Raw genomic sequence first — 25690 nt, forward strand, 5'->3', positions numbered from 1 at the left:
GGCCGGATCTCAGCTCACTGCAAGCTCCACCTCCCGGGTTCATGCCATTCTCCTGCCTCAGCCTCCCGAGTAGCTGGGACTACAGGCGCCCGTCACCTCGCCCGGCTAGTATTTTTTTTGTATTTTTTTAGTAGAGACAGGGTTTCACTGTGTTCGCCAGGATGGTCTCGATCTCCTGACCTCGTGATCCACCCGTCTTGGGCTCCCAAAGTGCTGGGATTACAGGCTTCAGCCACCGCGCCCGGCCGGAACAGGGATTCTTTACCCTGCCTTGAACAGCCTGCAGCTTCTTCTGAAGGTTAAAATGATGCCAACTCTTTCATGGTCCAGGAAGGTCAGGATAAGAATGCAAGACACCAGGAGAACTATTTAAGAAATTAACTTTCACCGTGTTAGCCGAAACCCCATCTCTACTAAAATACAAAAAACTAGCCGGGCGAGGTGGCGGACGCCTGTAGTCCCAGCTACTGGTGAGGCTGAGGCAGGAGAATGGCGTGAACCCGGGAGGCGGAGCTTGCAGTGAGCTGAGATCCGGCCACTGCACTCCAGCCTGGGCGACAAAGCGAGACTCCGTCTCAAAAAAAAAAAAAAAAAGAAAAAAAAAAGAAAAAAAGAAATTAACTTTTCCTTTTCTTATTACAGAATAGAACGTCAAATGTTTATTTTCGCCATTTCAAATTCAATGAGTAGCAGGAGTGTGGAAGGAGGTAAGAACATACCTGCTTGATATGATACCACTTTGGTGGTTTCCATGGAAACACACAGAAAATGCTGAACTCTGTGAAGTGCTTTCGACCAATCTCTCTGCATCTATACCCTGCTCTAAAACTACAAGATTCAAAATAATCTCATATGATCATCTGCTCCTGCCATCAAGCATTTTTATTTTTTTTGTTTTATTAATCTAAAAATGCTGGGGGAAAGGTTTTTGAAACTTACCAATAAGTATATGAAATGTTTCTCCCATGAGCGTTGAGTTAACCAGAACTCCGCCGATCTTCATGAGGTCGCTGTAATAAATATCGTTGGGCCACTTCACTCGTAAGTTGATATCCTGAAGGGAAATCTGCACATTAATTAAGCAGTCACAGGACACAAGGGGCCCAGGCAAGTCACTGAGCTAAGGGAAGATAAGCAGAAACCAAGGTAACATGGGCCTTGTCCTCTTCTCTTTTCCAGATAGCTAATCACTTCTTTGGGACAATCCGATATTGAAGTGCCTCTTGGGGCCAGGAGGTAAAAGCCCTGAAGAACAACTGGCATAAACCCCAGCATTCCTCCCCATCCCCCAGCACTGTTTCTCATCATCCAAAACCCCTTCTGAAGATGCCTGCCTTGTAAATGAAGTTCATTATGTCAGTACCCACCACCACCACCACCACCATGGAGTAGCTAACTAACATGCTAGGGCCAGAGGGTGGGGACAGAATAGTAATCTCTGGGTCCGTCTCCATTCAGGAACCCATGCTTGAGAGAGAAAGATGGCCCAGAATTAACCAAGGTCACAAAACGCAGGTAGAAATGTCTTCAGTAGGAGCCAGTGGTGGGGCGCGGTGGCTTGTGCCTGTAATCCCAGCACTTTGGGAGGCTGAGGCGGGCAGATCGCAAGATCAGGAGTTCAAGACCAGTCTGGCCAACATAGTGAAACCGCGTATCTACTAAAAATACAAAAAATTAGCTGGGTGTGGTGGTGTGCGTCTGTAATCCCAGCTACTTGAGAGGCTGAGGCAGGAGAATCATGTGAACCTGGGAGGTGGAGGTTGCAGTGAGCCGAGATGGCGCCACTGCACTCCAGACTGGCCGACAGGGCGAGGCTCTGTCTCAAAAAAAAAAAAAAGAAAAGAAAAGAAAAAAGAGTGCTGTGAAGACACAGAGGAGAAATTCACCCGGGTAATGAAACTGGACTTGTCATGTGGCCCCTACTACCTCTTCATCTTGAATGGTGTGGCCTGGGGAGGCTCTCCCCGTCATCAGCTCACGGAATGGACCGAGAGTGGACAGCGTCTTGAACAAGGCCACCCAGGCCTCTGCCTATCCACTGTGACTCTGAAGTTGGGACACAAGAGACTGGGCTAGCTGAGTGGGTGTCAGAACCACCAGGTCTTCTAGACCTGGGGCTGGCAGCCAGGCTGTGCCATGTGTGGGTAAAGGAAGCCTGTCTGGAGATGCAAGGCTGGAAGAGAACATTCAGCAAAATAAAGCTAAGGGAGCAGAGAGTAGCTGATGGCTTCCGAGGGCCATGGTGCTGGTCTTCCCATATCGCAGGCCAGGCATGGCACTGAGTGCCTTCTCAGCACTAGTCCACGTGTTACTTACATCCAGCCCATGTGTTGGTGCCAGTGCATCCCTAGGGAACAGAGGGAGAAACGGAAGCTTAGAGCAATTATGTGGCTTGCCTGAGGTTATACCACTTGAAAACCACGGAGCTGAGATTCAAACCCTTCTGCCACCAGGCCTGGGTGATGAATCCCATGCTACGTGGCCTGTTGCTTCCATGAAATCCCCTTCCTCCTTCCAACAGGCCTTCTTTTGACTTTGGCCAGTTAGAGCATAGTGGAAGCTCATCTGCTTTAAAACAGCAGTTCAGGCTAAGAGAAAAAATACAGGAATAGGAGCACAGGAGAACAGAAAGTGTAAGTAAACCAAGGATGGGGGGTGCGCAATGACCTGGAACTGATCAACAGCTTCACGTTTCTTTTCTCTCTAGAATGGGGATTCTCAGCGGGAGAGGGGTGGATTTGGCAGGAGACTTCCTTGGTTTTCACAGCGTGAGGGAGTGCTACCGGCCTCTAGAGAGTAGAGGCCGCAATGCTGACACATATCCTTTAAGGCACAGGACATCCCCACGACAAACATGCCAGGGCCCACATATCAATAGCGCCGGGCTGAGAAAGTCTTCTCTAGGAAACCTGTGACTAGGAGGCTCTGCTCTTCATCACTGCCCCCCGTTCCCTTTCCTGCTCCTCTCTCGCCTTCCCACATCCCCCTGTGCCAGTGCCATGGCCAGGGAAATGAGCCCCTGCCTAGGCGGTGGGAGGACACCTGCAGAGTTCCCAGAGCTGTCAAGCTCCTCCGCCACGTGCGTGCGTGACAGCTGGTGCCTGGGCGGGCCCTGCACTTGGGCTCCAGCTCGCCTTCATGGCTTCAGATCTCATTGGCTCATGAAGCAGTTCATGAAACTCTGGGTTCTCACGCAGGTAAGCAGGACCAGCATTTCCAGATGAAGAGGAGCGCTGTGTGCTTATTTTTCATTTTCGCAATCATTTATTCCAACAGCTGCTGTGATCCTCCCACATAAAAAAAGACCAAAATGAAACAGATCCTGCTCTCGAAGAGCTACTAACTTCATGGGAGACGGAACAGGAACACACATCACTCCTCTTCAAAGCCACACACGGTAGAAACGATAAAAGAGGCTTCAACACAGCAAGTGCTGGATGGTGCTGGAGGAAAGAGCTGGAAGTAGCTGGAGGGTCTGAGAACAGCATTGGAGCTGGGCCTTAAGGATGAACATTATTTTAAGAAGCAGAGAAGAGGCTGGGCGTGGTGGCTCACGCCTGTAATCCCAGCACTTTGGGAGGCCAAGGCGGGGGGATCACTAGGTCAGGAGATCGAGACCATCCTGGTAAACATGGTGAAACCCTGTCTCTACTAAGAATACAAAAAAATTAGCCGGGCGTGGTGGTGGGCGCCTGTAGTCCCAGCTACTGGGGAGGCTGAGGCAGGAGAACGGCAGGAACCCAGGGGGCGGAGCTTGCAGTGAGCGGACATCATGCCACTGCACTCCAGCCTGGGCAACAAAGCAAGACTCTGTCTCAAAAAAAAAAAAAAAAAAAAGCAGAGAAGAGAGCAGGGGCAAGGGTGTGTGGGTGGAGGGAGGGTACAGGACCCAGGGGTACTTCATGGACAGAAGAAAGAGCAGGAGTGAGAATGGGCACCCCAAGGCGGGCTCTGGAAGGAATGGGTGCACCCCAGTGAGGCCGCCTTGGGCCTGGAGAGGGTGGTCATGATTTGTGTGCTGATGGTGACATCTGGTTAGGGACCAGTTGGGGTCCTAGTGAAGGCCATAAAGAAAGTGAAATCCAAACAACAGGGGCCTGTTTCAATCATCTAGTAGCTGCTCTGTGTCAGCTAACCTGGCTATGTTAAAAAAGAAACCCAATTCAATATCAAATGTCCCATCACACAGGTGACGCTGGGCAGCTGACTATGGAAGAGGGATAGAACATTGATACAAACTTCTTAAGAAGAATGGGAACACAAACCCCAACCCCGTTCACTGCTGAAGGCAAACTTCCCACTTCCATCCTGGCCCCCAGTGCTTGGCGCACACAGCCTCTGCGCATAGCAGGCCCTCAAGAATGCTGGCTAAGGGAACTAGTGGGCTCCAAGGTCAAAGTCAAAGCCATGAAAAAGCTAAACAGACCAAACAGGCTCATTTAACGTTCTCAGCTTAGTGTTTGCTTTACTTATTTTCCTAAGACTAACCTGTTGCTAGAGTTAAAAGATAATTTCTCCCATGACAGGACTATTTCTTTTTTTTTGATTCGAAGTCTCACTCTGTTGCCCAGGCTGGAGTGCAATGGCACGATCTCAGCTTACTGCAACCTCCATCTCCCGAGTTCAAGCGATTCTTGTGCCTCAGCCTCCCGAGTAGCTGAGATTACAGGGACCTGCCACCATGCCTAGCTAATTTTTGTGTTTTTAGTAGAGACAGGGTTTCACCATGTTGGCCAGGCTGGTCTCGAACTCCTTACCTCAGGTGATCCACCTGCCTCAGCCTCCCCAAAGTGCTGGGATTACAGGCATGAGCCACCGTGCCCGGCCAGGACTTTCTATTTTGATTGCTTTCTGCTAGACAGAACGCACAGCTCAGGTGCTAAAGGCCGGGCACCCGAAGCCCTGTAATGGTATGATGCCCCAAACCATCAGACATGCAAGGATGCTGGGCGGCTGGTAGTAAACATCCGTTTCAGCAATGTGATGTGATACAGGAAACAGAGACGTCAGCATTAACTACATCTGAGGAATACCAAAAATTCATACACAGTGAATACATCACAGAGGGATTTAAGGGGCAGTGAGAAGGACTGTTTCTTCAATGAAATGATGACAGGGCCTCCAAGTCTCCTTTGAGAGTCACGCTCTTAACACCTTGGTCCAGGAATCAATCCAATCATTTCTCTTTAGCCTGACATAGGAGCTGCTGGGGGAGGGAGGCAGGAACCTCCTCTTTATACCCATATGGAATTCTTCCAGGAACATCTGGGAGGGGGCTGTGGGACGTGAAGCCCAAGTACGGAAGAAAATGCTTCGGTCAGTAAGCTAATCATTCCCTGTTGCTTGTCTTTTTAATAACCGACAACAAAACATCCAACAGTAATAAAGAAGCAGGCACACGGGTCCTAATAGCTGGGGGAAGATGGCCCCAAGTGGACCTACACATTGTATGTGGTCAACAGTGGATAAAGGATAGCGCTGCTAGAGCACAGAGTCTAGGAAACAGAGGCAGGAAATGAGAAAGGTTTTTAGGTCCCCAAATAACCCTTTTCAACAGAAAATGCAGATGAATAACTTCCATCCAGTCCAACAAGCAAACCTCATCCAGTGCTTCAATCAGAAAGCAAACACGGGGCCGGGCGCAGTGGCTCACGCCTCTAATCCCAGCACTTTGGGAGGCTGAGGTGGGAGGATCACAAGGTCAAGAGATTGAGACCATCCTGGCCGACATGGTGAAACTCCATCTCTACCAACGACACAAAAATTAGCTGTGTGTGATGGTGCACGCCTGTAGTCCCAGCTACTCGGGAGGCTGAGGCAGGAGAATCGCTTGAACCCTGGAGGCAGAGATTGCAGTGAGTGGAGATGGCGTCATTACACTCCAGCCTGGTGACAGAGTGAGACTCCGTCTCAAAAAAAAAAAAAAATAAATAATAAATAAATAAATATATAAACAAACATGACCAGGTGCAGTGGCTCATGCCTACAATCCCAGAACTTTGGGAAGCTGAAGCAGGCAGATTGCTTGAGCTCAGGAGTTCAAGACCAGCCTGGGCCACATGGTGAAACCCCATCTCTACTAAAAATACAAAAAAATAGCCAGGCGTGGTGGTGTGCACCTATGGTCCCAGCTACTCGGGAGGTTGAGGATGTGAGGACTGCTTAAGCCTGGGAGGTGGAGGCTGCAGTGAGCCGAGATAGTGCCACTGCACTCCAGCCTGGGTGACAGAGTGAGACCCTGTCTCAATTAAAATAAATAAATAAACAACAACAAAACCCAAAATCTAAAGCATTGCCCTCATCAGGCTGTTTGAGAAATCTAAAAAACTGGGTAGAAAGGGAGTTCTGGGGAATGAATGCATTCGGGCAAGTCTGAAGCAGCATTAGCACCTGGTGGCGCTCTTAAAACTCTGAGGGCACTTTGTTGCCAGCTGTGCAAAGGGTAGGCTGAGGTTCTACAGCCACCAATTATGCAAGCACATGCTACAAACAAGAATAAGCCGGATTCTGCATGCATTACAGGGTCGTAGAGGGGGACTGAACTGTACCTACCTGATACTTGGGAATGGACCTCACCGCTTCCACGACAGCCACGGACATCAGATGCTGGACAAACGGGATCCTCTGTCCCAGCTGGGATCTCAGTGGGATGGAGATGAGCAGAGTAGAAACAGCACATCCCACGGGGCTCAGCCACGCATTCCCTCCCCGTCCTGGAACACAGTGCGCAGTGGGAAACAGGCTACCTTGCCATGTGGACAGACACAGACACACATCATGCCAGGGCCACACACTCAAATAAACCTGGACTTATTACACTTCTTATTGTATTACAATGCTTATTACATTCTGGGCTTAACTCAATAAAAGAATAGCTGGTTAAAATCTGAGCTCTGTTGCTGAAAACGTTTCCAATAATTAGCATAATGTTCTGCTTCTGTGAGCATATCATTTGTGCCTTGATGACTCAGAGTCTTACAACGTCTGAACATGACTATCAGTTTAATTCCCACCATATGGTCATGAAGGCAAACACAGACATTGGGAAACTGAACTGATATATACTGATCCAGGAGAGGTCCTGGAAGCCACTGTTTAGAAGCAATTCCCATTGTGGCAATGGTTGCACAACCCAGCAAATATGCTATTAAATAAAAGCCACGGAGCTACATATTTTATTTACTTATTTTTATTATCATTTTGTAAGATGAAGTCTCACTATGTTGCCTAGTTGAAGTGCAGTGCATGTGATCTCGGCTCACTGCAACCTCTGCCTCCCGGGTTCAAGCAATTCTCCTGCCTCAGCCTCCCAAGTAACTGGGATTAAGGTGCCCGCAACCATCCCCAGGTAAGTTTTGTATTTTTAGTAGAGACAGGGTTTCACCATGTTGGCCAGGCTGGTCTTGAACTCCTGACTTCAAGTTATCTGCCTGCCTCGGCCTCCCAAAGTGTTGGGATTACAGACATGAGCCACCACGCCCAGCCAGAACTATATACTTTAAATGGAGGAATTATATTTCAACAAAGTTGTTTATAAAGGGATTCCTGATATTAACTGAGTTGTTACTTTTCTTTCTTTCTTCCATTTTTTTTTTTTTTTTTTTTTTTTTTTAAGAGACAGGGTCTTGCTCTGTTACCTAGGCTGGAATGCAGTGGCGCGATTACAGCTCACTGGGCTCAAGTAATGCTCCCACCTCAGGCTCTCAAGTAGTTGGGACTACAGGTGAGTACCACCGTGCCCAGCCGATTTTTGTATTTTTTTAAGAGATGGGTCTTGCTAAGTTGTCCCAGCTGGTCTTGAACTCCTGGACTCAAGTGATCTTCCGCCTCGGCCTCCTTGGCTAGGATTATAGCATGAGCCACCGTGCCTGGCCTACTTTTCTTAAAATTGAAGTTAGAAAAATAGAAGAATCCAAATGAGAGGTAGAGTTCATCAAAGTTCTTCTTGAATGTCTTTTCTTAAAAAAAAAAAAAATTTCACATATTGAGATCCATAGCTTTTGCCAAAAATTTTTTTTTCCATTTGAATTATGTTTGAAAGACATGTTCAGGAGAAAGAAGGGAGAACAGCAGATTTCTTATTTCTTTGGTTCTTATTAAAAAGTCATAAGAGCCTGTGAGAGTGAGAAGCACATCTGGGTGAGCCTGGCACTGCAACCGTTGGGGCAGGGAGGGACCAAGCCCCGTGGAGCAGCCCCTGTACAGGGTCAGACCCCAGATGGGTCTGGGAGGATGTGGGCACTCGCCTCCAGGATCTGCAGGTGGTGGAGCCCTGGGCAGTGCTCTGCTTCTCTGTGGTCACTGTGTGAATGGGCACTGATGCAGAGCCCACCGTGTGCATGCAAGCCCAGGGCCGGCTGGGGTGGGAACTGGCATGCAAAAGGCCTCCCACGTGATGCTCGGTACAGACACAGAAGGCTCCTTATGGGGAACCTTCAGGAAAATAAATGTCTCTAGAGCACAGTGAGGATTCCCAAATTGCAAAGCCCGGAATTCACGTAGGTCACATTTGCCATCATAGGCAAATGTCCAGTGATTCATAAGCATGGTGATTAGAGAGAATGCTTTGGTTCTACTAAGGCTGAACCTTCTGATCAGTGCTTCCCTCTTCCTCTTCCTCTAATCCAGGCAGTTATGAAAACAGAAACTACTAACTTGAGTCCCCCAGATATTCAGCACACACATTCAATGGGCTCCTGGGCCACAGGAGTTGCAGAGTTTAGGAAACAAAAGCAACAGCAATGATCACAAAAGATGACTGACCTTTGCCCTGGGTCTGCCGGGCTGCGATCGCTATTAAGCCCATTTCCTGCGGTGTCTGAAACATCAACCTGCGAAGAGGGGGAAAGAATGGTCAGGCCAGACATGGACACGCACGCGGCACCAACGGCTCACACAGGAGGGACAGGGTTTGCATGCATCTGAGGGTGTGTGGCCACGGAAGGGCCAACTGTGGTTTCCACTGGCCTTCAGGAATGGGGAGCCAGGAGGGATATCACCCTCCTTTCTAACCTCAGTTGTGAGAATGAAAAGAGATGAAGAAAGCACCTTTTAATATCAAAAAAGAGCATGGGAGGGGGCGTGTGTACCTGCCTGAGCGTTACTCCATTTATTTAAGACTTGGTTAGATTCTATTTCATCAGAATATCCTGCCAAGTTCTTTCTCCCCCCAGCCCCAATGTGTGTACCTTCTTCAAGTGACAACTAGCAATTCCCGACATTTGTTCCTACTTAGGGTGTGTTTCTGTTCGAACACTAGAACACAATCTTAACAGAAGTTTCTGATTATTCAGAAAACCAATATGGTGGCAATAAAGCCGTTTAAAAGACATACTATCCCCTGAGAACTAATTATGATTTAACTATGGTAAATAAATCCACACCTTCTGAGGACGCAGGAGAACCCTGCATCGTTTTCGGCTTCAGTCCTGCTTTTAAAATGGTTTCATTGAAAAGAACACAAACTTTCCTTTGGGGGATAGGTAGAAAAGTGCATTACATCCTCACCAAATGAGTGGATATTAACTTTTTTTCAAAAAAAGGAAAGAAAAAAAAAATCACACAAAAAAACCCCCACTCTGAGAATTTCCTGCAAGCCGCGCTCTCCCTATTGTAACCCCGTGGTAGGACAGTTTCTCTCTGCATGCCTGGGAATTGCTGATCAGGTGCTGCACAGGTGCAGTTCGAGGTAGGATCCATCAACAGAACAAAGATCAGGTTTGGCCTCTTTGTCACTGCAGATGAGAGGGCCTCTTTGATTTATTTATTTTTGGAAGGAGGGGAGCGGCCAGGACAGAGATGCAGAAGAGATGGCATTTCGTCATAACATAAAGTTTCTAATAATAAGTCTCCAGGCTTCCACAGTGGCCCTGCTGAGGACAAAGGAACTCTAAAGAAAGACCATGCTCGGAGAAGCTTATCATCCTCCTCTCCCAGCTACAGAAACTGGGTGGAACTTTACAAATGGCTGGAACTCGGGAAGAGAAGAAAAATATTTAAAAGCAGAGAGAAACAACAGCGTCCACTGTGCACCGATGGCTCACGGAGCTCCGTCTGACGGCGCGTGCAGACCTCAGTCAGGACAGGAGGAGCCCAGAAGACCCTCCACGTGTTTAAAAGACCTCAGGACACACAGGGCAGGGGCTCAGCTGGTGACACAGCTGTCTTCCCACACGGCTGCTGGAACAGGCACAGGACGCTCTCGGTGAGCAGGCCGGCCTTGCCGCCCATGTGCCAGGCCCACTCCATCTCACATGAAATACAGCTCCGAAGTATTTCTCTTGGACACGATGAATAACTCATTGAGATCGAGTGTGCTGTACGCCACTGGGTCCAAGAAGAAAGCGTCCTTTTCTTGTGTTGGACCAGCAGAAAATCTAAGAAGGAGTCTTTGTGCAGGGAGTTAACATTGTCTTTCAGGAACCTCTGCTTTCTAGAGGGTCCAGCAACCCTCCACCTGGCTTCCTAAGGCCCAGGGCTCTCGAGGTGATGGGGCAGGGGTCGAGGGGACGATTTAGCATGTTGCGAGCAGACTGCAAAGGCAATCTAGGATGTTCTGTAAATAAACATGTAGATGGTAGACAGTCATAGGCTATAGCCAGGGAGACTGATGGGAGGGGCAGGAAAAAGGTTGGTTCAGAAACCAAACACAGACTTCTAGAACAAAGAGAAATGATTAAGGGAACATATGCACTAAACTGCTAGAGGTTTGGCAGCAGTTAACAGGGCATATTAATGAGAAGAGGGAGTCTGTGCTGAAGGCCAAGAGGAAATTCTGCAAGGAGGGAGACAACGGGGGAAGGAGCTAATGCTCAGTTTGAGACAACTGGAGGCCGCCAGATTTATTTGTGCTATCTGAGATAACTCTGGGGCCAAACCGCACGGCTCACAGTCAACAAAGCAGCATTTATAAACCCTGTCAATTCTGCATTTCTGAAAATGAAGCTGCTTGAGTTTGCTTTAGCAGAAAGGAGAAACCATAAATGCATTTCCATCCTTAGTGGATGATGTCCTTACAAAACGAAAAAGGAAAAACAAAAAGGAGGGGGTCACATAATGATTACCTCCCTGCTTCTGTATATTTTCCTTCCTTGCTGGCAAAGGTTGTGGAATAAAAGCTTTCTGTGAGTGGCAGCCGAGTGCATTCACTGTGGAACCAGAGCGGCACTCAAGAAGAGTGCTCTGTTTTGTACTCTTGTGTTGAGTCTGAAACATCCGGAGCCCCCTAAGGGTCACTCTGCAAACGAGACAGCCTCCTGACCCCTTTGGTTACTAAGGACAGCCCAGTAGCCACGGAGGCTCTGCGAATGGAACTGTCCTGATTGTCACATGGTCCTTTAAGATTAAGCTTTAATGATTGAGAATAACCTAAAGACAGGCCAGTATGAATTAGTGAAAAATCCGAATGAACAAAAATGTACATTCAGACCAAGTCCATCCACTTCGGGGATCTGAACCTAAGAAAATAGTCCACATTCACTACAGTGTTATAAAGGTAAAAATACGGAAATAACCTCACTGTTATTAGGCAAATGGTTACATAAATTCTGATAAGTCAATGGAATAATTTGTAATCAAATTATTATAGTTCTGAAGACTATATAGCAACGTGGAAGAAAGGCTTGCACTGGTATGTCAAATGAAAGGCTTGCACTGGTATGTCAGATGCAGTCTCACTCTGTTGCCCAGGCTGGAGTGTAGTGGCACGAGTCTTGGCTCACTGCAACCTCCATCTCCCAGGTTTAAGCAATTCTCCTGCCTCAGCCTCCTGAGTAGCTGGGATTACAGGCCTGCACCACCATGTCCAACTAATTTTTGTATTTTTAGTAGAGATGAGGTTTCATCATGTTAGCCAGGCTGGTCTTGAACTCCTGGCCTCAAGCGATCCTCCCGCCTCAGCCTCCCAAAAGTGCTGGGATTACAGGTGTAAGCCACTGTGCCTGGTCAAAAACTACATATACTTTTATTGCAAGTATGTAAAATTCAAAAAAGGGTGGGAATGAGATTAGTCAAAATGTTAATGATGGCTATATTAAGAAGAATTTTTTCTTTTAAAACTTCAATATGATTGGTAACCTATCTTTTTTTTTTTTTTTCTTTTGAGACAGGGTCTTATTCTGTCGTCTCAGCTAGAGTGCAGTAACTCACTGTAGCCTGGACCTCCAGGGCTCAAGGGATCCTCCCACCTCAACTTCCCGAATAGCTGGGACCACTATGGGTTCATACCACCACACCTGGCTAACTTTTGTATTTTTTGGTAGAGATGGGGTTTTGCCATGTTGCCCAGACTGCGTAACCTTTTGATTTAAAATTTATTTTGATTTTTTTTTGGAGAAAAAGCATATTTTTACATTTAAATATAATATTGTAATTGAGCCACCGTGCCCGGCCATAATTTTTAAAAGCATACTTCAAAACATGATTGGACTCATGCTATATAGGATTTTGCATCCTGATTAAATCACCTAAAAGTGTCTGGTGGTCATCTGCCCACATTACTGATGGCTATATGATGGGCTTTCATGTGGGACTGCTGTGGGTTTTTTTATTCTTCAACAATGGGCTGTTTGGATTATTTCTGATTTTTCACACTGCATCAATAATGCTGTGGTGAACAGTTGAGCCCCTGAATTATTTTGTGACCCTGTCTGAGTCCTCCTCAGGATTCAATTCTGTAGAAGTACAGTCACTGGGTCAGGAAGTGAACCATTTTTAAGGCTATCACTGGGTCTGAACAGACTGGTTTTAAGGATTTCTGCTCACTTGTTAGTATCAGATAGAGACCATTCTGGCTAACAGGGTGAAACCCCATCTCTACTAAAAATACAAAAAAATTAGCTGGGCCCACGTGGTGGCTCACACCTGTAATCCTAGCACTTTGGGAGGCCAAGGCGGGCAGATCACTTGAGGTCAGGAGTTCGAGACCAGTTGGCCAACATGGTGAGACCCCATCTCTACTAAAAATACAGAAAATTAGCCGGGTATGGTGGCGGGTGCCTGTAATCCCAGCTATGTGGGAGACTGAGGCAGGAGAATCACTTGAACCCAGGGGACAGAGGCTGCAGTGAGCTGAGATTGCACCACTGCACTCCAGCCTGGGCAACACAGGGAGACTCCATCTCAAAAAACAAAACAAAAATTATTAGGAAATATACCAAAATATTAGCGGCAGTTATCTTGGGGAGTGGACATATTTGAAAAATATAGAAAAGTGTTAAGTAGCACATAAGTTATCTAGGTAAGTCCTGCTTCTCATTAAATATTATTATTTTGGGATTGTATATTATTTTGGGATTGCTCTCTTTTTAGAAAACACAGATATATTTTATAAAGTATTTTTCTGATAATTAAAAATTTTTTATTTTGAAGATCTTACAGTGATGTTGTAGATACATAATTATAGACATTCTTATTATATTGTTAAAAAGAAGGCTTAAAAACAGTATCATAGAATGATTCTCTTTATATAAGATATGTATTTATAGAAAAATACAGGAGCCAGGCTCAGTGGCTCATGTTTATAATCCCAGCACTTTGGGAGGCTGAGGTGGGTGGACCACTTGAGCCCAGGAGTTCAAGACCAGCCTGGGCAACATGGCAAAGCCCCACGTCTATCAAAAAATACAAAAATTTAGCCAGGCATGGTGGCACATGCCTGTAGTTCCAGCTACTTGGGAGGCTGAGGTGGGAGGATCAGTTGAGGGAGGGAGTTCAATGCTGCAGTAAGCAAAGATCATGCCACTGCACTCCAGCCTGGGCAACAGAGCAAGATGCTGTTTCAAAAAAGAAAAAAGAAGAAGAAGAAGAATACCGGACACATATTAACAGTGGTTATCTCAAGAAGGTGGAAGAGGCCGGGCGTGGTGGCTCACACCTGTAATCCTAACATTTTGGGAGGCTGAGGCAGGCAGATCATGAGGTCAAGAGATCGAGACCATCCTGGCCAACATGGTGAAACCGTGTCTCTACTAAAAATACAGAAATTAGCTGGGCATGTTGGCACACACCTGTAGTCCCAGCTACTCAGGAGGCTGAGGCAAGAGAATGGCTTGAACCTGGGAGGCGAAGGTTGCAGTGAGCCAAGATCCCACCACTGCCTTCTAGCCAGGTGACAGAGCAAGACTCCGTCTCAAAAAAAAAAAAAAAAAAAAAAAGAAGGTGGAAGTGTGAAGTGTGTAAGTAGAATTATATGATGATTTAAATGTCTCCTTTATGTTGTTCTATATAATCTCTGGGTGGTAAGATTTCAAGTGATTTTTACTTCTCTCTTATACTTTACTGAATTTTCCAATACTTTTGTAACTGTAGTTCAGTCATTTTATAAATGCTATTAAAAAAGGATTGATTTAAGCCCAACCTGTAAGTGGATTAAGCTTGCAGCCGCCAGTTCACTAGTTGGTGGAACAACCTCCTTTCCGGCACAGACTGGCAAAGAAAGGGCGGCCAAGTGCAGGCAGCTTTCCCAGGCTGCCACACCTGTCCCGTGCTCATCCTCTGCTGCACAGGCCAAGGCCACGGAGGGCTGGCACTCTGCCGCTGGGGCAGCTGGCCTCTGGACGCCGGGCTGTACCTCCGACTGGCCTCCCTTTCTAAAAGATGTTGTAAAGTCTTTCTCTGGAAAGCACACCCCAGCCACCCCTAAGTCTGGGGCATCATGCCCTGCAGCAGTCTGGCATGGTGTGGGTGTGAGGCGACCTTGAAGTCTCCCTCGGACCTGGGGGGCTTCCTCAGCTCATGGTCCTGGCCTGGCACCAGTCTGTGCTTCTCTTTGCTATCTTCTTTCCCCTACCAGTTTTCTCAGCTCTGACGCGGTTCTTAGCTTTCGGAGAGACAAACACTCTCTCATGTGTGAAAAAGAAAGCCAACGGGGGTTGGGGAGGAAAAGGGAGAAGGGGGCCCCAGGCAGTCACATGTTGAAGGTTCATGAGTTATTTTTCATTTTTTAAAAGCTGACTGGAAGATGAATTCCCACTGTTCATAACCCTGCTGCCCTCTGCGTAGTTCAAAGGAGGCAGCGCCATACTTCATTTCAGAACCACTTCTAAAACGTATGACATTGTGAACACCAACCATGACATCTGAGTAGCACTTTCTAAAAAGTTAACAAGCTAAAATATCAAGATACTTCATTTTTGTTAAAGTCACACTTTAACAATATAATTTTTTTTTAAGCTACTTTCTCGGCAGGAATGCACAATATTGTTTTTTGAAAGAAAATGAACAGTGGTTTCTGCTAAAAACGCCTCCACCGTAAAATGGAGCGAGGCCCATGAGATGGCTGTGCAACGCATGGGGACACAGTCGGGGCAGAAGAGGCCCGACTTCTGACAGGCGACTTCTGAACTGGCGGCAGGGTCCACAGCACAAAGCTGAGGTTGCTGCCCCAGGACACTGCAGGGTCCTAGCCAGGGACCCCGGGGATATTATTCCTGGCAGCTACAGAAAGGTTCCCAGGGGACTTGAGAAACATCACAGCAGAGTGGAGACTCGGACAGGGAATGGGACAGATCTGGACTCGAATCCCAGTGTTGATATAAACATGGAGTAAGGGAATCCATCCCTCTCGGTCTCTCCAGTCACCTATAAAATGGAACACTTTGTGCAATGTCAGTAAAAATGACATATGACGGAATCCGCAACGTGGTCCCTGTCATGTCAGTCCTAGAACTTCTTGCTGCCAGAAGACAAGCAGAGCCTCCCCTTACCTCCTCCTCTTGGGGATAAGGAGGGAAGTTGGGAAGAGGGAGGGAAGGAATGCAATGGTGGGAACAAATGTGTGTGTTTTAGGACTCCTCAAAAATTCTACAGGTGATGCCTCTCCTCTCTGTACCCACCCGTCATCACTTCTACCTACACACACTAAGGTGATCTCTATCTGGGCTAAAAACCATGTAAGTGACACTAGCAACGGGGGATGCAGAATCTTCACTTCCAATTCTAGGGTCTCTGAACCTACTCAGCAAAGCTACACATAGTTGGTTGCACTGGCTCTTTGGCTGACTTTGCTTAGGCGACTGCTTAGAAACACTGTTGGTCAGAGGTGTGCTCAGGCAGGTAACAGAACAGTTTTATTGATACATTCTTCCATTCTATTCTGGATTTGACACTACGGCCTGATCTTTCCTCAATGCACCCCGTTGGTAGGCTTTAGATCATATCCCCTTTCCGCTCTTGGTGTAGCACAGGATGAGTGTTTCAGTCGGAGGCAACACAGGAATCGGGACTGTTCACCACGAGCAGAGCCATCATGATCCTCCCGCTGGAGCTCCCCAGAAGCAGAGTGATGCCTGTGGGTCAGGTCCTCTGGTAGAGACACCCGCTTCATTTCCATAGCTCCTGGCATACCTGCCCTTCTTAGGTTTTTGGCTAATCTTCCCCATGTCCAGCATAAGAGCGTCCATACTGCTGCTAAATAAATCACTTCATGGCTCCCAAGAAGGAGCCCAGTGGATTCAGCTTTCAGAATGAGGCTCCTTTCTGGTAAATCAAGCATTTACTGACGTTGCTCTGTATTATCCAATCAAAGTGAATACAAACCACTGTTTCTTACCCTGACACTTCACCATAAATACTGGATGTCTGAGCATCCACTGCCTTCTATCTTAAACTGGTGCTATTACAGAATTTACAGATGAGCAAAGAAGCTTGCCTACAGAGAAATATTCATGGTACCCACAGCCACCTCTGTGGCTATACCTCAATGGCAGCCCTGATGGTAGATCCCTGCCTCTAGTGGCGAGCCTTCACTGTGCCACCACACACCAGTACTCAGACTATCTGTCCCCACTCCTCCGCCAGGGGTCTCCAGATCCTCCACATGATCCTCTCAACCTCCCTTCCAGGCTGGTCAGATCTCATAAATACATGTGTCTTCTACAACTGGGTGTGGAGCGGCTCCTGGTGGAGAGTGTCCACAAGCCTTGACCATAAGTCATCTGCCCCCAAAGAGGGTCTGCTACTGGGAAGTGCTGCTATTTCAGAAGATGGACACCGACTCACGTGGACTACACAGCAAGCAGACATCTGCGAACAGTGTTTCTGCAAGCACCAGGTAGATGCTTCAACTGGTCACCTGGAATTCATGCCAATTTTGTGTGCTATGAGTGGCATTATAGGTGTGCGATCTCATCCAAGCCTTCCAAAGCTGAGAAGAAGTCCTTCCTCACAGACAAGAGGACACAGTCTCAGAAAGGCAAAACCACTTCTATGAAGCCACATAGCAATCTAACTGGAAATTCAAATCAAGTTCTGGTTGGCTGTAAGGTCTATAATACTTTTTTTCTTTTTAACCTTTTACTTTGAAATAATAGCAGACTTAAAGTTACAAGAAGAGTACAAAGCATTCCTCCATGCCCTTCACACAGCACTCAGATTTCCTAAAGGTTCACTTTTTGCCACATGTTTTGTCCATCTGTCTATCCATCATTATTTTCTGAACCATTTGAGAGTGAGTTGCAGCCCTAATGTCTCTGTATCTCTATACACTTCTGTGTGGCTTCCTAAAACCCAGGGTTTATCTTATTTAATTATGGTTCAATCTTGGAAATCAAGAGCATTGATACCACACTATTTTACTCTTTTCGTTTTCTTTTTGTGTGTGTGTGTGGAGTCTCGCTCTATCACCCAGGCTAGAGTGCAGTGGCGCGATCTTGGCTCACTGCAACCTCCGCCTCCCGGGTTCAAATGATTCTCCTGCCTCTCAGTCTCTTGAGTAGCTGGGATTACAGGCGTGCACCACTATGCCCGGCTAAGTCTTGTATTTTTAGTAGAGACGGGGTTTCACCATGTTGGTCAGGCTGGTCTCGAACTCCTGACCTCGTGATCCGCCCACCTCAGCCCCCCAAAGTGCTGGGATTACAGGCATGAGCCACCACACCCAGCTGATATAACACTATTATCTAATCCAGAGGTCAGCAGAATTTTCTATGAAGGGTCAGAGCGTAAATACTGTAGGCTCTGCAGGCCATATGGTTTGTATGCTCAGTTGCTCAAACCTGCCGTCCGAGGGCAAAGGCAACCATGCCTGTGTTTCAACATTTACGGACGTAAAAATTTGAATTTTACATAATGTTCATGTATCACAATATATTCCTTTTAACTAATAGGTTTTTTTGTTTTTGTTTTTGTTTTTTTAGAGCAACTTTAGGTTTACAGAAAAATTGTGCAGAAAGAGTTCCCATATGTCCGCTTCCCTAACAGTTTCCTTATCATTCGCATCTTGCTGTGGTGCGGCCATTTGTCACAATTTCTGAAGCGGTCTTGGTATGGGATCGTTAACTACAGCTCACTGCTTCCGTTAGGGTTCCTGCTTTGTGCTGTGCATTCTGTGGGTTTTGATAAACACACCGCATCTTGTGGCCACCGTGTCGGCCTCACACAGAACAGTTTCCCTGCCCTAAACATCCCCCTGTGCTTCGCTTATTCATTCCTCATCCCTTCCTCTCCCCGAACCCTTTGGCAACCACTGTTACTTCTACTATCTCTATAGTTTTGCCTTTCCCAAAGTGTCATATAAATTTTACTCCTTAAAATTTTTTCTGACCCTTTAAAATGTAAAAATCATGCTTAGCTTTCATGTGGTACGAAAACTGGCAGCAGGCCAGATCTGGCCGAAGGGTCACACTTTGCCAACCCCAGATCTCATCTATAGAGTGTATTCAAATTGTAGCCATTGTCCTAGTAATAATGCTCTTTTTTTCTGGTCTAAAAATCAAATCCAGGATCATCTGATGCTTTCAGCTGTCACGGCTCCTTAGTCTCCTTTTATCTGGTTCAGTTTCTTAGCCTTCTTTTTGTTCTTCATGATCCAGACATTTTTGGAAGAGCAGGGGCAGTTATTTTGTCCTATGTCCCTCAATTTAGATAATCTGATACCCCCGTTCTAAGACTCAGGCGTGCATGTCTAGCAGGAATACATGGAAGCGATGTTGTGACCTCAGGGCCTGATCGGGAGGCAGGCAGTGCTGTCTCCTAACATCGGGGATGTGAACTTTGACCCACAGGGTTATGTGGTTTGTGCTGGGTTTTCCCACTAAAATCCTTTGTAATTAATATGCACTTATGGGGAGATAAATCTGCTTCTCATGAAATTTAATCTACTAGTTTTAGTATCCATGAATGATTCTTGCTTGAATCAATTATTATTATTATTATTTGAGACAGAGTCTCACTCTGTCACCCAGGCTGGAATGCAGTGGTGCAGCCTCCACCCACTGCAACCTCTGCCTTCTGGGTTCAGGCGATTCTCCTGCCACAGCCTCCTGAGTAGCTGGGATTACAGGTGTGTGCCACCACACCCGGCAAATTTTTTATTTTAGTAGAGACAGGGTTTCTCTCTGTTGGTCAGGCTTGTCTCGAACTCTTGAACTCAGGCGATCCACCTGTCTTGGCCTCCCAAAGTGCTGAGATTACAGGTGTGAGCTACCTTGCCTGGCCTTGAATCAATTATTTACTTGATGGCTGCCAAATAGATTTTTCTGAGCCATCATTTCTTCTATATTCACTTGTTGGGTTCTACTGTAAGGAGTAACTTCTTCTTCTCCCCTCCACTTATTATTTATATTTTAATTTATTTATATCAGAGTAGACTTATGGATTCTTATTGTATTCAATAGATTGCATGCCTTCCTATCATTATTTATTTTGATACTCAAATTGTCACACACCTGGCAAGTGAATGCTCCTTCAGTCTGGCTGCTGGGTCCTACTGGTGTGTCCCAGTCATCTTTCAGCATAAGAGGTCTCTACTTTCAGGCACAAGAGGTTCTAGGCTCATCTTGAACTTTCTTAGCCCCCACCCTGGAATCAGCTATTTCTCCAAGGAGCTCTGGTTCCTTTTGATGAAAAATGGTATTTAAAACAAAACTGAGGCTAAGAAAGAGACAGAAAATGTGTGTATGTGTGTCTAGGGTGTATATATGCATTATAATTGTCCCTTGGTATTCATGGAGGATTTGTTCCAGACTGCCTCCCAAGTCCCACAATGAGCTCTGTGGAACTACTGAGCACACAAAAAATTGGCCCTCCATATATGTGGGTTTCACATCCCATGAATAATCTGCTTTGGTTGAAATAATTCCATGTATAGTATGATCCTTGCAGTTCATACCCCTGAGAAATCAAGGGTCAACTGTATTTCCTTCCGTCCGTCCCTCCCTCCCTCCCTCCTTCCTTCCTTCCTTCCCTCCTTCCTTTCTTTCTTCCTTCCTTCCTCTAGATTCTCAACTTCTTCCTCTATGTAATCCATCCATCCATCCATCCATCCATCCATCCATCCATCCATCCATCCATCCAGTTTGAAAACCAAGTTCATCATAAACTCCAATCCAATCCAACACCACAAGGTTCATTCTAGCCCCCCCCTTTTTCTATATTCATAAATTCCTTCTCCGATAGTGAGAAATCTGGCTCGCATTATCTACACTATTTATTCATTTGCTCACACCGTAATACACAGGGGAAGTGGTCTCGGCAGTGCTGACCCATATCACTGTGAAATCACACTTACTAACTAGAGTTCAACATTTGTTTACGGTTCTTTTTGCCCTTAGCATGAGGGTATAGATTCAAATATTGTATTGAACATTTCCTTGGATTTGTTCTTTTTTTCCCCCTTCACGTTAGTGTGGTTACTTGTCTGAAATCAGGTTAGGTTTAACTGTACTTCTATATTACATTTTACCTCCACACCCAAACCCCACCAATCCTTCTTTCTTTTTTCATTGTTTAACCTGGTTCAGAGTCAGAACTGTACACAGACAAGTATACTCTAAGAAGTCAGCTCCCCTACGCATCCCTTCGAGCTAGGTCTCCCACTCCATCTCCTTTCTGTAAACTGCAAATCAAAATCTCGTTCGTTTCTGGTTCATTCTTCTTGTGTTCCTTTTTATATAAATGAATGGATACATGCATATTTTCTTATTTCCTTGTCTTCCTTACAGAAAGTTACCATTTTGTAGATACTCTTTTGCCTCCCCCACCCCCCTAACTCCCCCACACTTAATATACCCGGGAAGCACTCTGTAAGTTCATAGAGCTTTTCCTCATTTTTTCTTTCTCTCTCTCTTTTTTTTTTTTTTTTGTTGAGACAGAGTCTCACTCTGTTGCCCAGGCTGGAATGCAGTGGCGCAATCTTGGCTCAGTGCAAGCTCTGCCTCCCGGGTTAACGCCATTCTCCTGCCTCAAGCCTCTGGAATAGCTGGGACTACAGGCGCCCACCACCACGCCCGGCTTATTTTTTTGTATTTTTATTTATTTTTTTTTAAAGGTTAAGGAATTTTATTTTTTACAAATTAAGACTATGTAGATTTCATATATTTCTGAATCAAAAACACCTTTGTCTTCACAGTATGAGTTAGAATGCAGCCTGAGCTGAAAATCAAGGAACTAGAAAATAAAGTAGTAATTAGAGATAACTGTATTAAAAATCTGTTAGGCATTTTCTTTAAAAGTCGTTTTTTTTTTTTTTTGTTTGTTTTTTTTTTTTTTTTAAATATCTTGTCATTCTTGGCACTGTTTCTAAAAGAAAAACTCCATTATCCCCAGCAAAAAAGCACAGAAGGCGGAGTTTGGCTTCAGGAGATGTAACTCAAATTTTTAGGCCTGGCAGAGAATCACCAAATTTATGGAGAGTTGTTAACAGGGGTTTAACAGGAAGGAAGTCCCTTTAGTGCGTTCTTAAGCCAGAGGCTGGAGGCAGCAGCTACATCAGAGGACAGCATCCTCAAAGTGAGCTTTTCCGGGTGGCATGGCACTTCAGGAATAAACACAACTTAGGAACAAATGGTTTCATGGGATAGCACAGTAACACGGTGCACTGTGAACCTGAGGCCACCGTGTCAATCTGTGCACTGGTTGTGAATAGAGAGAGCCAAAAATCATGTCCTATTGGTAATGAGCTTTCAATGGCTCAATCCTCTCACACTGAGGCTCTGTAGAGCAGCTCAGAGCCACAACCACTCCCAACACTGGCCCTTCTGTGGGCAGCTGTCTGTGGCAGCCCACAGGAAAGGAGCTGGAGATCCTCATTAGGACTGTCCACCCACACTTGAAGCCACAAAACTGCAGAGATTGGGGCTGTCACTGGTTTGGCCACCTAACTCCCGCCTAAAAGGCCACAAATTTCTGGAAAACAGGTAACAGACCAAAAACTAAAGTGCATCAGTAAGATGAACATTTATCTACTGCACTGAGTCTCTGGCTTGATACTACCTATTGGTAGTATCAAGTCCAGTTGGGGACAGACTAAAATGCACTGAAGGACTATTAGGATTGCTGCCTCCTAAGTTATCACAGCCCCATTCTGTTCATGTGAACGAGGAACTGCTTGGTTGGTAAAGGAGATTTTGCTCCCCACTGCCCCAAACAGGTCCTTATCTAGGTTTGCTCCCTGCTGCCCCAAACAGGTCTGGCAGGAGTGGTTACAATGAGCTCCAGAGGCTCAACCATTCCCCTTCCCTATCCTTGCTCAGACATTTAATCACAGCCACTTAGTAGAGGCCACTCAGTAAGGGGACAACCAACTAAAAAAACAAAAACAGGGCAAGTTTAGGGGAACCCTATGATGCTGTACCTTGATACACATAATCAACCTTTTCAAAAATGCCTGACAAGAATTAGTCTTCCCTTTGTGCTGAAGTCTTCCCACCCACGGATGGAAGCAGGCTGACTCCCTGAGGATCAGGCAAGGGATGGGAAAGGGAACACATTACTTTTGTGAAGACAAAGCAGAAAGGTGTGTTTGCCAGACCAGCATGGGCAGCTCAGAGGAAGCAAAGCATCCACCAGAAGAGGCTCTCCATTTTCTTTGTAGGGCCTGACAGTTCAGATAGGAGGCTAAGTTAACAATGGGACCACTGAATTTCTTTCCAATGGAAAACTCATGGCCCAGTCCCACAGGAACTGTGCGCACTACCAAACAGCGATGAGGAAGGAAGGGCCGGGTGGCCCTACCAAACAGTTCAGGTCCACTGGGTGAAGCCTGGTGGGAAAGCGACTTCTGAAGTTAGCGCCCTCTGCTGGTCCCACTCCTCATCACAGCAGGTCGACTGCCTAAGTAGAGGAAGAGGCTACAGACTGGGTTGACAAAAAAGGGAGTGAGGAGAACTCCAGGAAGATGAAGCCAAACTCCAAACTGTATTCTGCTAATCAGTTTTTTGATCAAAAAATTCAAAATAGAGGAAACCACAAAGTACAAAAGCTTTTCTGATGCTTTTCATTATCACAGAACACACCACCTGGAATGTGTGCAAGAAGGAAATGAGGGGTGGAAGGAGAGGAAGTCAAATTGGGAAAGGCTGGATGGTCACTTCATTTCTTCTCTTTCTTCTTATCCTTTTCATTCATGGCCAGGATCATCATGAGTTTTCTGAAGAGAGTAACAAAATCTAAGAAGAGATCAATGCAGTGCCAGATATAATCTTGATCTCCATTTTCGGCCTTTTCAATAATGAGTTGAGTATCAAAAAGGACAAAGCCACACATGACCACCAGTCCCACATACAGGTTTGCCTGGAAAAGCCAAATGGATCCAAAGAAAACATTCCCCACGGAAGACAAAAGCAACAGGCTCAGGGCTGACATCAAGATACCTCCCAGAAAGAGGTAGCTACGGCGCCTGGCATAGAGTGCACTGAGGGTGAAGCAGGTGAAGATCATTGCTGTGCCCAGGAAAGCGGTGGGAAGGATGCTGGGGTTGACAGCAATACAAAATTCCAGGGCAGGGCCCAGGCCAACTCCTGTAAGGAAAGCAAATCCAGCAAGAAGTCCCAGTCTTTTCTGCTCAGTTTCATGGCTATGAGGTGTTGCCATCAGCCAAATCATCAATATCAGGGAGCCCAAGGCAGACAGCAGGCCAGCCTGAATGAAATGAGTGACCACATGGACATAGGACCCTGCAGCCGCCACAAACATACAAAGGGCAAAACTTGCATAGACCTTCTTTAGGTGCTGCTGTGTTGAGGGGGTTATATGAGAAAATTTAAAAAGCACATCAAAGTTGATCTTTCGATCAAATATGTTCATGGTTCCAGAGTCTGTGCAACAGTCTCCACTCTTCCTAACCAGCCACTCCAAGGCCTACGGGTGCTTCTAACACCGGATGTGCTCTCTTTTTTGTATTTTTATTAGAGACAGGGTTTCACCGTGTTAGCCAGGATGGTCTCGATCTCCTGACCTTGTGATCCACCTGCCTCAGCTTCCCAAAGTGCTAGGATTACAGGCGTGAGCCACCGCGCCCGGCTCCTCATTTTTTCTTAAAGCTGAGCAGACTCCATTCTGTGGATGTAGCACAGCCTCTTCAGCCACTCTCTTACGTACAGGCATTTAAAGTAGTTCCTAAAAGGACAGTATAATGAACACTCTTATTTGCATAGATTTTTATATTACTGAAGGTATATCTTCAGGGTAAACTGCTGGAAATAGGATGCTGAGCCAGAAGGTAAACACATTAGTAGCTTTATCAGATTCTGCCAGAACCCCCACTACTGCACACAGCCATGCAGAGATACCGGTTTCCCTACAGCCTCACCAATGGACAGTGGTGTGTGTCTGTGCATGTGTGTGTGTATACACAGTCAATTACCAGTTAATGTCTTTTGAGTTAACTCAAAAGTTAAGAGTTTCTTATATATTAGGGCAGGGTCCTCAGCTCTGCCCCACCTCTCCCACCCTCCAAAGGCTGCACAGCAGAAGGTGAGAAGAGGGCAGGCAGGTGGGCAAGCAAGCTAGCAAAGCTTCATCTGTATTTACAGCCACTCCCTACAGCTCACGTTACCACCTGAGCTCCACTTTCTGTCAGATCAGCGGCAGCATTAGATTCTCATAGGAGCGTGAACCCTATTGTGAACTGTGTGTCCAAGGGATCTAGGTTGCGTGCTCCTTATGAGAATTGAAGGCCTGATGATCTGAGGTGGAGCTGAGGTGGTGTTGCTAGCACTGGGGAGTGGCTGCAAATACAGATTAACATTAGCAGAGATGTTTGACTACAGAGACCATAATAAATCAACTGCTTGCAGACTCGTATCAAAACCCTCTCAGTGAGTGGCAAGAGACAATTAAGCTGCAGGCTTCACGGTGGCAAGTGAGTTGATGCACTTCAATTGTACAGCTGCATCCAGTGGCCTTAAAAGTACGTCTGACACAACTACACATCTCCATATGTTCTGGATTAAAGTCAAGGTGGAGTATCCTGAGATTGCCACAAAAGCACTGCAAAGCCTGCTTCTATTTTCAACATCCTATCTTTGTGAAGCAGGGTTTTCTGCAGTGATAGCAACCAAAGGGTGATTACATAGTAGACCAGACTTAAGCAACATACTTTGGGTGTCTCTGTCTCCATCACCCCCAGATGGAATCATCTAGTTACAGGAAAACAAGCTTGGGAATCCCACTGATTCTACATTATTGTGCATTGTATAATTATGTCATTATATATTATAATGTAATAATAATAAAAATAATAGAAATAAAGGTTACAAGAAATGTAATGCACTGGAATCATCCCAAAACCATCCCACTGCACCTCATCCACAGAAAAATTGTCTCCCATGAAACTGGCTCCCAGTGCCAGAAAGGTTGGGGACCACTGCATTAGAGAATACTAGTGCTTTACCTGTGATATCTGTTGCAAATATTACCACCCAGTTTGTCACTTTTCTTTTGCTTATCATGTTTTTTGCCATCCAAAAGTTGG

At 46.1% G+C, this 25690-nt stretch overlaps 2 protein-coding genes across 7 annotated transcripts in view; both read right to left on the reverse strand.

Moving 5' to 3' along the window:
• HLCS (holocarboxylase synthetase) overlaps positions 1-25690 on the reverse strand; it is a 255067-nt gene that overhangs the window by 5710 nt on the left and 223667 nt on the right. For all 6 annotated transcript variants that reach the window (XM_030915743.1, XM_030915741.1, XM_030915742.1 and 3 more), the window contains 3 exons: positions 8764-8831; positions 6553-6713; positions 940-1054 (listed from right to left, as the gene is read on the reverse strand). In XM_030915743.1, coding sequence (XP_030771603.1) covers positions 940-1054; positions 6553-6713; positions 8764-8831 — 344 coding nt within the window. The remainder of the gene's footprint in view (positions 1-939; positions 1055-6552; positions 6714-8763; positions 8832-25690) is intronic.
• On the reverse strand, positions 21490-24118 carry LOC104679093 (bax inhibitor 1). Its single transcript, XM_010384604.2, has one exon. It carries the CDS (start codon positions 24019-24021, stop codon positions 23308-23310), a length of 714 nt encoding a protein of 237 aa, XP_010382906.1. The 5' UTR covers positions 24022-24118; the 3' UTR covers positions 21490-23307.

The sequence above is a fragment of the Rhinopithecus roxellana genome, chromosome 13 (genome assembly GCF_007565055.1).
Source record: "Rhinopithecus roxellana isolate Shanxi Qingling chromosome 13, ASM756505v1, whole genome shotgun sequence".
NCBI classification, from domain to species: Eukaryota; Metazoa; Chordata; class Mammalia; order Primates; family Cercopithecidae; genus Rhinopithecus; species Rhinopithecus roxellana.